Source organism: Staurois parvus, unplaced genomic scaffold (genome assembly GCF_062004578.1).
Source record: "Staurois parvus isolate SC_StPar_1 unplaced genomic scaffold, SC_StPar_1.0 ptg000449l, whole genome shotgun sequence".
NCBI classification, from domain to species: domain Eukaryota; kingdom Metazoa; phylum Chordata; class Amphibia; order Anura; family Ranidae; genus Staurois; species Staurois parvus.
The window spans coordinates 6,283,264-6,298,018 of NW_028318245.1; the positions used below are offsets into that span (position 1 = coordinate 6,283,264).

General features: G+C 45.7%; 1 protein-coding gene across 1 annotated transcript in view; it reads left to right on the top strand.

Annotated features, from left to right (window-relative positions):
- Positions 1-14,755, top strand: part of LOC149453475 (uncharacterized) — an 80,157-nt gene that overhangs the window by 49,780 nt on the left and 15,622 nt on the right. Inside the window, 1 exon segment of the mRNA XM_089688648.1 lies at positions 2,170-2,399. Coding sequence (XP_089544774.1) covers positions 2,170-2,399 — 230 coding nt within the window.

Here is a 14,755-nt window from a genome sequence, read left to right on the forward strand (position 1 = left end):
ATCCCCTAGCGACCAGCACCAGTAGACAGTCTGGCACTGCATTCAGTGCTGGAGCGTTTCTGCTGGAAAAAAGCCCCACATCAACAATAGGTCCCCTGTAACAATTGATCCCCCAGCTACCTGAATCACCAAAACTTAGTTCCCGCTGAAAAAAATCCCTGGCTATATAACCGAAACAGATGTTCTGGGTAACTCATCTGGCTATAGTAAAATAGATCTTTGCAGCAACAATAGATCCCACCAGACACAAAATACCCCCAGCTACAATAGACTCCCCAGGTATTCTGTTGTAGGGGGTCTATTGTTGCTGGGGGAATCTATTTTTATTGGGGAGGTGGTCTATTGTTTCTGGGGGAATCTATGTTTATTGGGGAGGGGGGTCTATTGTTGCTGGGGGAATCTATTTTTATTGGGAGAAGGGGTCTATTGTTGCGTGGGGAATATATTTTATTGGGGAGGGGGGTCTATTGTTGCTGGGGGAATATATTTTTATTGGGGAGGGGGGTCTCTTATTGCTGGGGGAATCTATTTTTATTGGGGAGGGGGGTCTATTGTTGCTGGTGGAATCTATTTTTATTGGGGGGGTGGCTATTGTTGATGGGGGAATCTATTTTTATTGGGGGGGGTCTATAGTTGATGGGGGAATCTATTTTTATTGGGAGGGGGGTCTATTGTTGCTAGGGGAATCTATTTATTTTTATTGGGGAGGGGTAGCTATTGTTGATGGGGGAATCTATTTTTATTGGGGGGGAGGTCTATTGTTGCTGGGGGAATCTATTTATTTTTATTGGGGAGGGGTGGCTATTGTTGATGGGGGAATCTATTTTTATTGGGGGGGTCTATAGTTGATGGGGGAATCTATTTTTATTGGGGAGGGGGGTCTATTGTTTCTGGGGGAATCTATGTTTATGGGGGAGGGGGGTCTATTGTTGCTGGGGGAATCTATTTTTATTGGGAGAGGGGGTCTATTGTTGCTGGGGGAATATATTTTTATTGAGGAGGGGGGTCTATTGTTGCCGGGGGAATCTATTTTTATTGGGGAGGGGGGTCTCTTATTGCTGGGGGAATCTATTTTATTGGGGAGGGGGGTCTATTGTTGCTGGGGGAATCTATTTTTATTGGTGAGGGGGGTCTATTGTTGCTGGAAGAATCTATTTTTATTGGGGAGGGGGGTCTATTATTGCTGGGGGAATCTATTTTTATTGGGGAGGGGGGTCTATTGTTGCTGGGGAAATCTATGTTTATGGGGGAGGGGGGTCTATTGTTGCTGGGGAAATCTATGTTTATGGGAGAGGGGGGTCTATTGTTGCTGGGGAAATCTATGTTTATGGGAGAGGGGGGTCTATTGTTGCTGGGGGAATCTATGTTTATGGGGGAGGGGGGTCTATTGTTGCTGGGGGAATCTATGTTTATGGGAGAGGGTGGTCTATTGTTGCTGGGGGAATCTATTTTTATTGGGGAGGGGGGTCTATTGTTGCTGGGGGAAACTCTTTTTTTTTTTGGGGAGGGGGGGTCTATTGTTGCTGGAGGAATCTATTATTATTGGGGGATAGCTATTGTTGCTGGGGGAATCCATTTTTATTGGGGGGGGGCTATTGTTGCTGGGTAGATCTATTGTTGCTTGGAGGATCACGTTTTCATACATTCATGCGGAGCCACAGTTGGGCTTTTATTTGCTTCTTTATGTGGTACTGAGGGGGTGCAGGTGGGCGGTCATACAGTAGGTAGGTAGGTAGGTAGGTATGTGGGCCGTCAAGGTGACCACATGACAAGGAATGACCAATAAAAGCAATTCGTGATTTTTAATTGTTCTTCTCGATATTTTCAGCAGGAGGAGCCAAAGTCTTGAAGGTCCCAGAAAGACATCGAATATTTTCTGGAAATGGTCATAAAGAAGAAAATGGCGTGGCCCAGCGTTCTCCAGGAGTCCACCTTGTCACTCACAATGCACATCACAGACGTAACCATGCGGTGAAATCATCGGATCGGAATCATTCTGAAGAGATCAGAGATCGATCTCCTCCTAATATCCCCAACGTCCAACCGAGCCTTCGCCAGGCGGATCTATCCCCAGATCCTCATAGACCTGAGGAACCTTCTCCCAATAACTTGCCTCCTTTTCAGGAAAAGCGCTATACGTGTTCCGAGTGTGAGAAGTCCTTCAAGAAGAAATCCAAACTCATCGAGCACATGAGAATACACACTGGGGAAAAGCCCTTCTCATGTCCCGAGTGTGGGAAGTCCTTCACACAGAAGTCCCTACTCAACAGACACCAGCGAGTCCACACAGGCGAGAAGCCCTTTTCCTGCGCCGATTGCGGGAAATGCTTCCCCAGTAGAGGGAACCGTGACAAACACATGAGGATCCACACCGGCGAGAAGCCCTACTCCTGTAACAAGTGTGGAAAATGCTTCTCTGATAAAGGGAACTGTGGTAAGCACATGAAAACGCACACTGGGGAGAAGTCCTTGTCTTGTCCGGAATGTGGCAAATTTTTTGCGCAAAAAATGACGCTAATCATCCACCAGAATACACACCTCTGAGGACGCTGAACGAGGACATTCCACAATCGAAATCGGTATGCTAGTAGAACAATCGTAGGATAAAGATTAGGCCGTCTGAAATGATCAGCCAAAGAAAGAAATGTCTTTATGGCACAAGTAGTGTATAGGTAACCTCCTTACAGCTGAGAAAAAACACCAGGATGCATAACCATGAGTCCAATTAACCAGTCCTTTATCAGATATGTCAGGGGTTGATTCTGGTGAGCTTCCGTTCACAAGATGCCACTCCTCCAGAGAGACAGAATCAAGACAAAAAGCACACACAGCAGAGGGTGCCATCTAAGTGCAGCATTAAACCATTTATTTTGAGGCTCCATGCACAGCAGAGGGCGCCATCTAAGTGCAGCATTAAACAATTTTATTATGAGGCTCCATGCACGGCAGAGGGTGCCATCTAAGTGCAGCATTAAAACATTTATTGTGAGGCTCCATGCACAGCAGAGGGCGCCATCTAAGTGCAGCATTAAAACAGTGTGAGGCTCCATGTACGGCAGAGGGCGCCATCTAAGTGCAGCATTAAACCATTAATTGTGAAGCTCCATGCACAGCAGAGGGTGCCATCTAAGTGCAGCATTAAACCATTTATTGTGAGGCCCCATGCACAGCAGAGGGCGCCATCTAAGTGCAGCATTAAACCATATATTGTGAGGCTCCATGCATGGCAGAGGGCGCCATCTAAGTGCAGCATTAAAACATTTATTGTGAGCCTCCGTGCACATCAGAGGGCGCCATCTAAGTACAGAATTAAACCATTTATTGTGAGGCTCCATCTAAGTGCAGCATTAAAACATTTATTGTGAGGCTTCATGCACACGGGGCGTTTTGATAACGCTGGTAATGTTATCTGTGTAAAGTCACGTTTTGCATTAGCGTTTTTCCATATTTGCGTTTTTACCAGTATTTTGGGTCAAAAAAAGTCCAAAAACGACGGTTTGCGGCGTTTTACCGCGTTTTTCAGCGTTAGAGCGGTTTTAGCTCCACTCTCCTCCAGAGAGGCAGAATCAAGACAAAAACACACACAGCAGAGGGCGCCATCTAAGTGCAGCATTAAACCATTTATTGTGAGGCTCCATGCACGGCAGAGGGCGTCATCTAAGTGCAGCATTAAAACATTTATTGTGAGGCTCCATGCACACGGGGCATTTTGATAACACTGGTAAGTTATTTGTGTAAAGTCATGTTAAAAACGTGTTTTTCAGTTTTTTTAGTGTTTTTGCATTAGCGTTTTGCCGCGTTTAGCAGCGTTTTCACAGTCTTTTTTGGTCAAAAAAAGTCCGAACGGTTTGTGGCGTTTTACCGCGTTTTTCAGCGTTAAGAGTGTTTTTACGCTACACTCTCCTCCAGAGAGGCAGAATCAAGACAAAAACACACACAGCAGAGGACACCATCTAAGTGCAGCATTAAACCATTTATTTTAAGGCGCCATGTGTAGCAGAGGGCACCATCTAAGTGCAGCATTTCTGATAACGCTGGTAACGTTATCCGTGTAAAGTCACTTTAAAAACGAGTTTTTAAGGTTTTTTAGTGTTTTTGCATTGTTTAGCCGCGTTTTTCCGCGTTTGCGGTTTTTACAAAACAATTTTTTTTGGACAAAAGATAACCAGAAACGCCGGTTTGACACATTTTACCATGGTTTGCTGTGTTTTTCAGTGTTTGCGTTTTCTACCGTTTTTTTTTTTTTTGGTCAAAAAAAGTCCAAAAACACCGGCTTGCTGCGTTTTACCGCGTTTTGTTGCGTTTTTCAGCGTGTTTTTACAGCTAAAGGCTCCATGCACACGGGACGTTTTGATAACACTGGTAACATTATCTGTGTAAAGTCACCGGGACAGGAAGTCAGGAAATGTTCTCAACGGAGATACAGATAACAATCACCTGACCACCTGTCTCCAGTCTATCAAAACTGATGTTTTGGCTGAATTTCCATTTTAATGACTGAGGTTCTCTGGGATTTCAAGGGTGGGGTCTCAAGGGTGGGGTCTCAATGGTGGGGTCTTGATGGTGGGGTGTCAATGGTAGGTCCTCAATGATAGGTCCTCAATGGTGGGGTCTCGGTGGTGGGATCTCAATGGTAGGTCCTCAATAGTGGGATCTTAATAGTAGGTCCTCAATGGTGGGATCTCAGTGGTAGGTCCTCAATGGTGGGATCTCAATGGTAGGTCCTCAATAGTAGGTCCTCAATGGTGGAATCTCAATGGTAGGTCCTCAATAGTGGGATCTCAATGGTAGGTCCTCAATGGTGGGATCTCAATGGTAGGTCCACAATGGTGGGGTCTCGGACCGTCCTTCCTTCTTACACTACATAACAGTATTCATTGCGTTGCAGCAATAAAATGAAGTTCTCATTCGTAACTCGTAGTGTGGTCTCTTGGTTGGTGGTGTATGTGTGGTTGGCACTAATCACAATTACTTGCCCTTCTCGTGTTCTGAGCGTGGACACCACAAAATCCACTCAGGAAGACAAGTTGAGGGGAAATCTCTCCAACAAGGACACGGGTATCAATAAAACAATTTATTATTTAGTTGACTTTGAAGAATCTGAATTCTATGGTTGCATGTGCCCCCACGGCACACCTTCTATCCTGATGAGAGTTGTACCTGGGACAAGAATTTAGAGACATTTCCTCACAAGGAATGCTTTTTATGGCTCCAATGAAAAGACTTCCAGCCCCGATGATAGTTGTCACCGGGGCAAGAAGTCAGGAAATTCTCTCACTGGAGATACAGATAACAATGACCTGACCGAGTCTCCAGTCTATCAAAATTGATGTTTTGGCTGAATTTCCATTTTAATGACTGAAGTTCTCTGGGATCAATGGTGAGGTCTCAATGATGGGGTCTCAGATGGTCCTTCTTTCTTACACCACATAACAGTATTCATTGCGTTGCAGCAATAAAATGAAATTCTCATTCGTAACTCGTAGTGTGGTCTCTTGGTTGGTAGTGCATGTGTGGTTCGCACTGATCACACTGATTGCCCTTCTCGTGTTCTGAGCGTGGACACCACAAAATCCACTCAGGAAGACAAGTTGAGGGGAAATCTCTCCAACGAGGACACGGGCATCAATAAAACCATTTATTTAGGTGAGTTTGAAGAATCTGATTTCTATGGTTGCATGTACCCCCACAGAAGACACCTTCTGTCCTGATGATAGTTGTACTTGGGACAAGAATTTAGAGACATTTTCTCAACAGGGATGCTTTTTTATGGCTGTTTATGCCTCCAATGAAAAGACTTCCAGTCCCGATGATAGTTGTCACCGGGACAAGAAGTCAAGGGAGATACAGATAACAATCACCTGACCACCTGATTTCAATCTATGAAAATTTAAGTTTTGGCTGAATTTCCATTTTAATGACTGAAGTTCTCTTGGATCAATGGTGGGGTCTCAATGGTAGGTCCTCAATGGTGGGATCTCAATGGTGGGGTCTCGGTGGTGGGATCTCAGACTGTCCTTTTTTCTTACACCACATAACCGTATTCATTGCGTTGCAGCAATAAAATGAAATTCTCATTCGTAACTCGTAGTGTGGTCTCTTGGTTGCGTAGGTGCGGTTCGCACTGATCACCCTGATTGCCCTTCTCGTGTTCTGACCGTGGACACCACAAAATCCACTCAGGAAGACAAGTTGAGGGGAAATCTCCCCAACGAGGACACAGGCACCAATAAAACCATTTATTATCTAGTAGAGTTTGAAGAATCTGATTTCTATGGTTGCATGTGCCCCCACAGCAGACACCTTCTGTCCTGATGATAGTTGTACCTGGGACAAGAATTTAGAGACATTTCCTCAACAGGGATGCAGATCGAAGTAGCCTAACAAAGGCTCTCATCTTCTCCATTTTGAACTTTCAGTTTAATCCCTGGGAACACCAATGGGGCTTAGGCTGTCCTCCCTTCTTACGTTAAATAAAAATATTCAACATGACGGAAATAAAATTTTCACTGGTAAACCATAATGAGGAAAATGTGTTTTGTTTGTTCTTTTTATGTACTGCTATCACGGATCACAATGACTCGTTCTTCATCAGCAACTCTACAAACTAGGCCTTTGGAGAAGGTTCTCTACATGAGAAGATGGTAGACCTTATCTGCTGAAAATTTTAGAAAAGCTAAAGAGGAACATGATTAAAATCAGTCCAGTCATTGGATGTATTTCCTTAGATATATTGCAAGAACTTGTCAAACTGCGAGAAAGGGTGAAATACCTAAAATTTCGGCAGTGGTTCTTTCAGGTAACAGTCCCTGGATGGGAGCTCACACTTCCCACGCTGATCCTCACTGCCTGCAGTCTGAAGTTGCTTCCACAAAGCAAAATGTGCTTTCCTTTGCACATTGTGTCTGCCTGTAGTGTCTTTTATTAGGAACATCATGGGTGAGGTCTATCAACAGCCTTTTCTCAGAGGCCCCAACATTTGGACTTGGGCTCACTCCCAGGGCCTTTAAAGAAAGACCCTTCTAGAATGCTGCTGTTACCAGAAAAAAAAAAATAAAGAAAAAGTTTAAATTTCCCTCCTGTTGCCCATTCTGCTCTATTGTTGAGGAACATCCTTCTGAAGTCTACTGGAAATCTGACACTTCTTGGAATGTTGATCCTCTGGATCCCCCTAGAGTTACTCACTCTGATTGGTTGCTCCCTCTGATCTCCACATCATTACAGAACACAGTAGTAAAATGAAGGTCAGCAGAAGGAACCGGTGAGATCGACACTCCTGAAAGTATCTATTCCTTAGTAAAGTTCGGTAGATGATTCCTTAGCGATGGAGTGCTGGCAGCAGAAGAAGTATGTATTATAACCTCCGTTCAGAGTTAAAGCTTTTCTTATGATTTCCCTACTGGTGGTCTGCTCTGTAGCTGTACCGAAATACTCATTAACCCAGCGATGGTGGCAACCAGACAGATTTCAAGGGCTCCAATCTATTTTGAAAAATATATTGGCTCAAATGTTTAGGGGTATAGGAAACCAAAGAACAGAAGCAAAAAGCCCCTCTGCTCTGGTGCATCTGACTTCGTCAGAACTCTGCGGTGATTGGCGGACGAAACGCGTCAACGTAATGACGTCACTACGCTCGGGGTCTTCATAGGGTGCGGCGCCCACGAGGTGGGAAGGAACGGCGGTGTCACAGCTCCTTGCTAGGAAGGCACGAGGCCCTCGGAAAACTACCATAAGGCTACTATTACAGCGGTTCGCAAACGGCAATCCTCTATGGGAATATATCTTTCACCGGTGGCAAGTTACTATAGCCTACTGCTGTTTAGACTTATAGAGCATATATGGAGTTAAGAGGGAATGTTATATGTGCCTGATTTACCCTGCGTCTTTTTTGGGGAATTTTTTGGAAATCCTCTCTAGAGGAGAATATATATATATACAGTCATGGCCGAAATTGTTGGCACCCTTGATATTTCTCCAGGAAATCATGTATTTCTCACGAAACGTATTGCATTAACACATGTTTTGCTATACACATGTTTATTCCCTTTGTGTGTATTGGGACAAAACAAAAAAAGGGAGGAAAGAAAGCAAATTCGACATAATGTCACACAAACCTCCAAAAATGGGCTGGACAAAAGTATTGGCACCCTTTCACAACTGCGGATAAATAAGAATGTTACAAGCATGTGATGCTCCTGTAAACTCACCTGGGGCAAGTAACAGGTGTGGGCAATATAGAAATCACACCTGAAAGCAGATAAAAAGGAGAGACGTTCACTTAACCTTTGCATTGTGTGTCTGTCTGTGCCACACTAAGCATGGACAACAGAAAGAGGAGACGAGAACTGTCTGAGGACCTGAGAACCAAAATTGTGGCAAAATATCAACAATCTCAAGGTTACAAGTCCATCTCCAGAGAACTAGATTTGCCTTTGTCCACAGTGCGCAACATTATCAAGAAGTTTGCAACCCATGGCACTGTAGCTAATCTCCCTGGTCGTGGACGGATGAGGAAAATTGATGAAAGATTGCAACGCAGAATAGTCCGGATGGTGGATAAGCAGCCCCAAACATGTTCCAAAGACATTCAAGCTGTCCTGCAGGCTCAGGGAGCATCAGTGTCAGCGCGAACTATCCGTCGACATTTAAATGAAATGAAACGCTATGGCAGGAGACCCAGGAGGACCCCACTGCTGACACAGAGACATAAAAAAGCAAGACTACAGTTTGCCAAAATGTACTTGAGTAAGCCAAAAGCCTTCTGGGAAAACGTCTTGTGGACAGATGAGACCAAGATAGAGCTTTTCGGTAAAGCACATCATTCTACTGTTTACCGAAAACGGAATGAGGCCTACAAAGAACAAAACACAGTACCTACGGTAAAATATGGTGGAGGTTCAATGATGTTTTGGGGTTGTTTTGCTGCCTCTGGCACTGGGTGCCTTGACTGTGTGCAAGGCATCATGAAATCTGAGGATTACCAAAGGATTTTGGGTCGCACTGTAGGGCCCAGTGTCAGAAAGCTGGGTTTGCGTCCAAGATCCTGGGTCTTCCAGCAGGACAATGACCCCAAACATACGTCAAAAAGCACTCAGAAATGGATGGCAAAGAAGCGCTGGAGAGTTCTGAAGTGGCCAGCAATGAGCCCAGATCTAAATCCCATTGAACACCTGTGGAGAGATCTTAAAATTGCTGTTGGGAAAAGGTGTCCTTCCAATAAGAGAGACCTGGAGCTGTTTGCAAAGGAAGAGTGGTCCAAAATTCCGGGTGAGAGGTGTCAGAAGCTTATTGATGGTTATAGGAAGCGACTGATTTCAGTTATGTTTTCCAAAGGGTGTGCAACCAAATATTAAGTTAAGGGTGCCAATACTTTTGTCCAGCCCATTTTTGGGGTTTTGTGTGACATTATGTCATATTTGCTTTTCTGCCTCTGTTTTATATTTGTTCCAATACATACAAAGGGAATAAACATGTGTATAGCAAAACATGTGTTAATGCAATACCTTTTTTGTGTGAAATACTTGATTTTCAGGAAAAATATCAAGGGTGCCAACAATTTCGGCCATGACTGTATATATATATATATACGCTATCCCATATAGGCATTGTATGCTGTGACAAAGCCATATCCTATAAGAACCGCTTCATTTTTCTCAGATTGAGTAATTTTTGGAAACCCTTCATTGGATATATATACTCAGGTATCCACTGCCTGCTATATACATAATACATGTTCTTGGAATTCATTTATTGAGACCACCTGGCTTCCCACCCCCATATGCACCTTTGAACAAGCATCAAGGACCTGATCCTATTTCAAGTCGACAGGAGTCTTCTTGATCATAATTGATGGTAATATACCCATACTTTGCGTTTGTTTTCAGGGTTTTTACTTGATGCTCGTGATCTATACAATAATTTTTATATATATCCTCAGAATCATTTGGTACTGTGGACTTTGTTTCACTTGGGGTGGTTACCCAGGAAGTCTCCACACTTAAGAAGCTGGTATGACAGTCTAACTACTGAGAAGGTAATAAAAGTGTCTATTGACTACTGTATAGGGTGGCTTAGTATGGCTTAGGTGCGATTTAGCTCCTTGATTATCACATATATTTATTTATCTCATTTTTATGTTCCAGTTTCCACATACCAGGAGGTTACTCTACATACCCTGGCTTATACCAAGAACATACCTGTTGAATACACTGTTTACTCTAATACAAGTTGGAAATTTATGGAAACCTAGGATCAGAACCACACCACTATTCCACATTGCCCTATATGGTACCCTATTTGCCAATATGACCCAGAAATGAGGACGCCAAGTGCTTTTAAAATGATTTAATTTGTTTGATATGTTCACCGTGCTTATGTTTAACCTCCTTATGATCTATGTGATCAAATAAAATATTGTCTGTAATTTTTGAACCCATATTACTCTGCTTGGATCCTTTAGTAACCTCCTTTTCTTCGGTAGGGGTGCTCTGGTCACACTACCATATTGTTCAATATGTATTTCTTGAGTTTATGGATCCACACTTACAAGCTAAGTGAGTTGGAGATATGATTATGACACTAATATTCGTGTCAATATAGGTGGCCCTTTTTTTCGTTCTATTTTTGTAAAGGATAGACGTAGGTGAGACATCCAACAGTCCAAAGGTTGCTTGAGATCTGGTTGTATAACATTAGAAATTGCTAGCGACTGAGAAACAGGCTGAAAACAAGAAAGTTCCGCTCTCCCTGCCAGCCACTGTAGTACTGAAATTAAGATGGCTTCCGCATACAAGTCTCCTCAAAAGGCATTGGCACTGATGCATTCCCCCCCATTGGGGCCTAATTGTAGGGTAGGTCCACCTTATGATTAAGCCCCTGATGGGCGGGTCGAAACATGGCCTTTGGCGGAGACTCATAAGCTGAAGCCGTTTTAATGTTTATTGCCATGTATGGGCTTTTTGGCAGACTGCACCCCTCACCTGAAGATCGTGGGAGATTGGTCTCCGGCTTTGAGCGGTATTCCAGGTGTGGTATTTACGTCATAGAGAGTAGATAGGCTGACATTGCATTCCAGTGTCCCATCACTGATGTCAGCAAGAAGCTGCTTCTCAGGTTGATTGAACACTGGTTGGAGCATCTCGGTATCACCACTGAGTCGAAATGGACACTACACATAAGATCTTCACAAGGGCCCCCTGCAATTGGAATTTGTTGCCACTTTTATTTGGAGGTGTTTTATGACGGGTGCAACAGCTGCCAACTACTTTGCTTAGATAACTGGTAATTTCCCAGGAAAGGAATCCCCTCTGTTCACAGAGGCCCTGTCTTGGGTGGAGGCAATGCCAACTTTTGTTAACAAACCCACTCTTCCAATTACTGAAGGTTCTGGTTCTCCTAATTACCTGATGATTAAAGGCCGCAGCCTCTTTGAGGAGGACCATTTCCCATAACCCCCCAAAAAAGTCTACACATGTATAAAAATCTTCTGAAGTTGATGCAATTGGGACAGCCAAGGATCTGAACACTAAATAACCTTTCTATTCATTCCTTTAGGTCAGGGGTCCCCAAACTTTCAGTAGAAGGACAATATTTGCATGTTTTACAAATATTCATGGGCCGCAAAAACATCAGTTGTATAAATAAATGAGCCCCCCCAATACATCACAGTCTCCCTTACATCAGGGTACCCATTAAAGTCCACCTTTACATCAGAATCTCCCTTACATCAAAGTCTTTCCTTACATCATGGTTCCCATCAGAGCTCCCCTTACATCAGGGCCTTCATTATAGTCCCCCCTTTCATCATGGTTACTAGAGATGAGCGAATTATTCAAAAATTCGGTTCGGCTGATTCGCCGAATTCGCCGAATAAATTTGCTTCGAGCCGAATATATTCGCTGCGAAATTAACTTATAAAAAGGGTGTTTCTAGGCTTCAGAGAGCCTTTATATTAGTGCAGAACACTGTACCTTTAATTTAAATGCCCTTGGAGTCTGCTGGGGAAGAGAAATAATACTGTCAGTCAGTATGACATGCAGATGAGTGCCGTCGATCTTAGAATCACCGCACACTTCACTCATTTGGGCAGTCACGGGGCCAAAACCAGAGTGTGGAGCCACAGTGTGGCGGTGGAGGCAGCAGCAATGGGAGGCCATACAGCACCCTATGACAAAATGGAACCCACCAGCAGTGTGAGGAGACCTGAAAGTGGCACATGGCAGAGTGTGGCGATGGAGACAGCAGCAATGGGAGGCCGTACAGGGACCCATGACACACTCTGGACCTGGCAGCAGCATGAGGAGGCAGTACAGGGGCCCATGACAGATTACGGGCCTGGCAGCAGCATGAGGAGTCGGTACGGGGGCCCATGGCAGATTACGGGCCTGGCAGCAGCATGAGGAGGCGGTACAGGGGCCCATGGCAGAGTGGCGGAGCGTAAGCAGCTAAAATTGAAGGCCATACAGAGGCCTATGTTAAAAAGTCCCCCCAGCAGCAGCGTGGGGAGACGACTATCAAGAGTCCAATGGCAGAGTGGCGGAGCAGAAGCAGCTTCAATTGAAGGCCATACACAGGCCTAGGTTTAAAAGTCCCCCACAGTTAATTCCAATAACGAACTCTACTCCTCCGTGCAATCTACTTACGAGACCCTGGGCAGGTCTGGGTCCAATTTGTGGTAGAGACTGGTTTTGTTCAGCCATGCTTGAGCGAGTAATAACAGGTCTGTGCTGCCCTTTGGTGTCTGGCTTAATGCGCACAACACTGAACGTCCCAGCGTTTGTCAACGATTTGCCGTTAAGTGATGCAAACCCGCTGAACCACGTTCATGAGGAGCCGGTACAGGGGGCCATGAATCAGTATGGACCTGGCAGCAGCGTGAGCAGACGACAGAGGCACATGGCGCAGGGTGGCGGTGTAGGCAGCATTATTCTGAAGCCATACACAGGCCTAGATTAAAAAGCGGAAGCCGTCAGCAGCGTGAGCAGACGACAGAGACACATGGCGCAGGGTGGCGGTGGATGCAGCAGTATTCGGAAGCCAAACACAGGCCTCGGTTAAAAAGCGGAAGCCGTCAGCAGCGTGAGCAGACGACAGAGGCACATGGCGCAGGGTGGCGGTGGAGGCAGCAGCAATGGAAGGCCATACAGCACCCTATCACAAAATGGAACCCACCAACAGTGTAAGGAGACCTGAAAGTGGCACATGGCAGAGTCTGGCAATGAAGTCAGCAGCAATGGGAGGCCGTACAGGGACCCATGACACACTCTGGACCTGGCAGCAGCAAGAGGAGGCGGTACAGGGGCCCATGGCAGAGTGGCGAAGCGTAAGCAGCTTAAATTGAAGGCCATACAGAGGCCTATGTTAAAAAGTCCCCCCAGCAGCAGTGTGGGGAGACGACTATCAAGAGTCCAATGGCAGAGTGGCGGAGCAGAAGCAGCTTCAATTGAAGGCCATACACAGGCCTAGGTTAAAAAGTCCCCCCAGCAGCAGCGTGGGGAGACGACTATCAAGAGTCCAATGGCAGAGTGGCGGAGCGGAAGCAGCTTCAATTGAAGGCCATACACAGGCCTAGGTTAAAAAGTCCCCCCAGCAGTAGTGTGGGGAGACGACTATCAAGAGTCCAATGGCTGAGTGGCGATCCGGGAAGTCAGCGTTGTGATTGCAGATGCAATGCAGAGATTCTATGAGGTGATGCCGTGGGTGCGAAGAAGATCATATACCGTCGTACTTCCATCCATAAGACGGAACAACCTGCGAACCGGGAGCTTTATTGCCCTGACCCGCTGAGCAGCTTCTGGGATACCCAAGAGGCCCATGGCAGAGTGGCGGAGCGTAAGCAGCTTCAATTAAAGGCCATACAGAGGCCTATGTTAAAAAGTCCCCCCAGCAGCAGCGTGGGGAGACGACTATCAAGAGTCCAATGGCAGAGTGGCGGAGCGGAAGCAGCTTCAATTGAAGGCCATACACAGGCCTAGGTTAAAAAGTCCCCCCAGCAGCAGTGTGGGGAGACGACTATCAAGAGTCCAATGGCCAAGTGGCGATCCGGGAAGTCAGCGTTGTGATTGCAGATGCAATGCAGAGATTCTATGAGGTGATGCCGTGGGTGCGAAGAAGATCATATACCGTCGTACTTCCATCCATAAGACGGAACAACCTGCGAACCGGGAGCTTTATTGCCCTGACCCGCTGAGCAGCTTCTGGGATACCCAAGAGGCCCATGGCAGAGTGGCGGAGCGTAAGCAGCTTCAATTAAAGGCCATACAGAGGCCTATGTTAAAAAGTCCCCCCAGCAGCAGCGTGGGGAGACGACTATCAAGAGTCCAATGGCAGAGTGGCGGAGCGGAAGCAGCTTCAATTAAAAGCCATACACAGGCCTAGGTTAAAAAGTCCCCCCAGCAGCAGTGTGGGGAGACGACTATCAAGGCCTCCCTCTCAGCAGGTGTGAAAAAGGCCACCATTTTTGAACGGTAGCGAGGGTCCAACAAGGTGGACAGCCAAAAGTCATCCCTCTGTCTGATGGTTATTATTCGGCTGTCGCTACGCAAGCAACCGAGCATGCTATGGGCCATTTGTGCCAAGGAATGCGAGGGACTCCCTGCCTCCATCTCCACAGCATACTGCCACGGTGCGTCTGGGTCCTCTGTCTCCTCCTCCTCCTCTACCAGATGCTCCTGCTCCTCCACTCCTGTCCGCTGAGTGGAAAAACCACCCATTTCACTCAATAATTCCTGAGCACCAATGTCCTCCTCTACCTCCT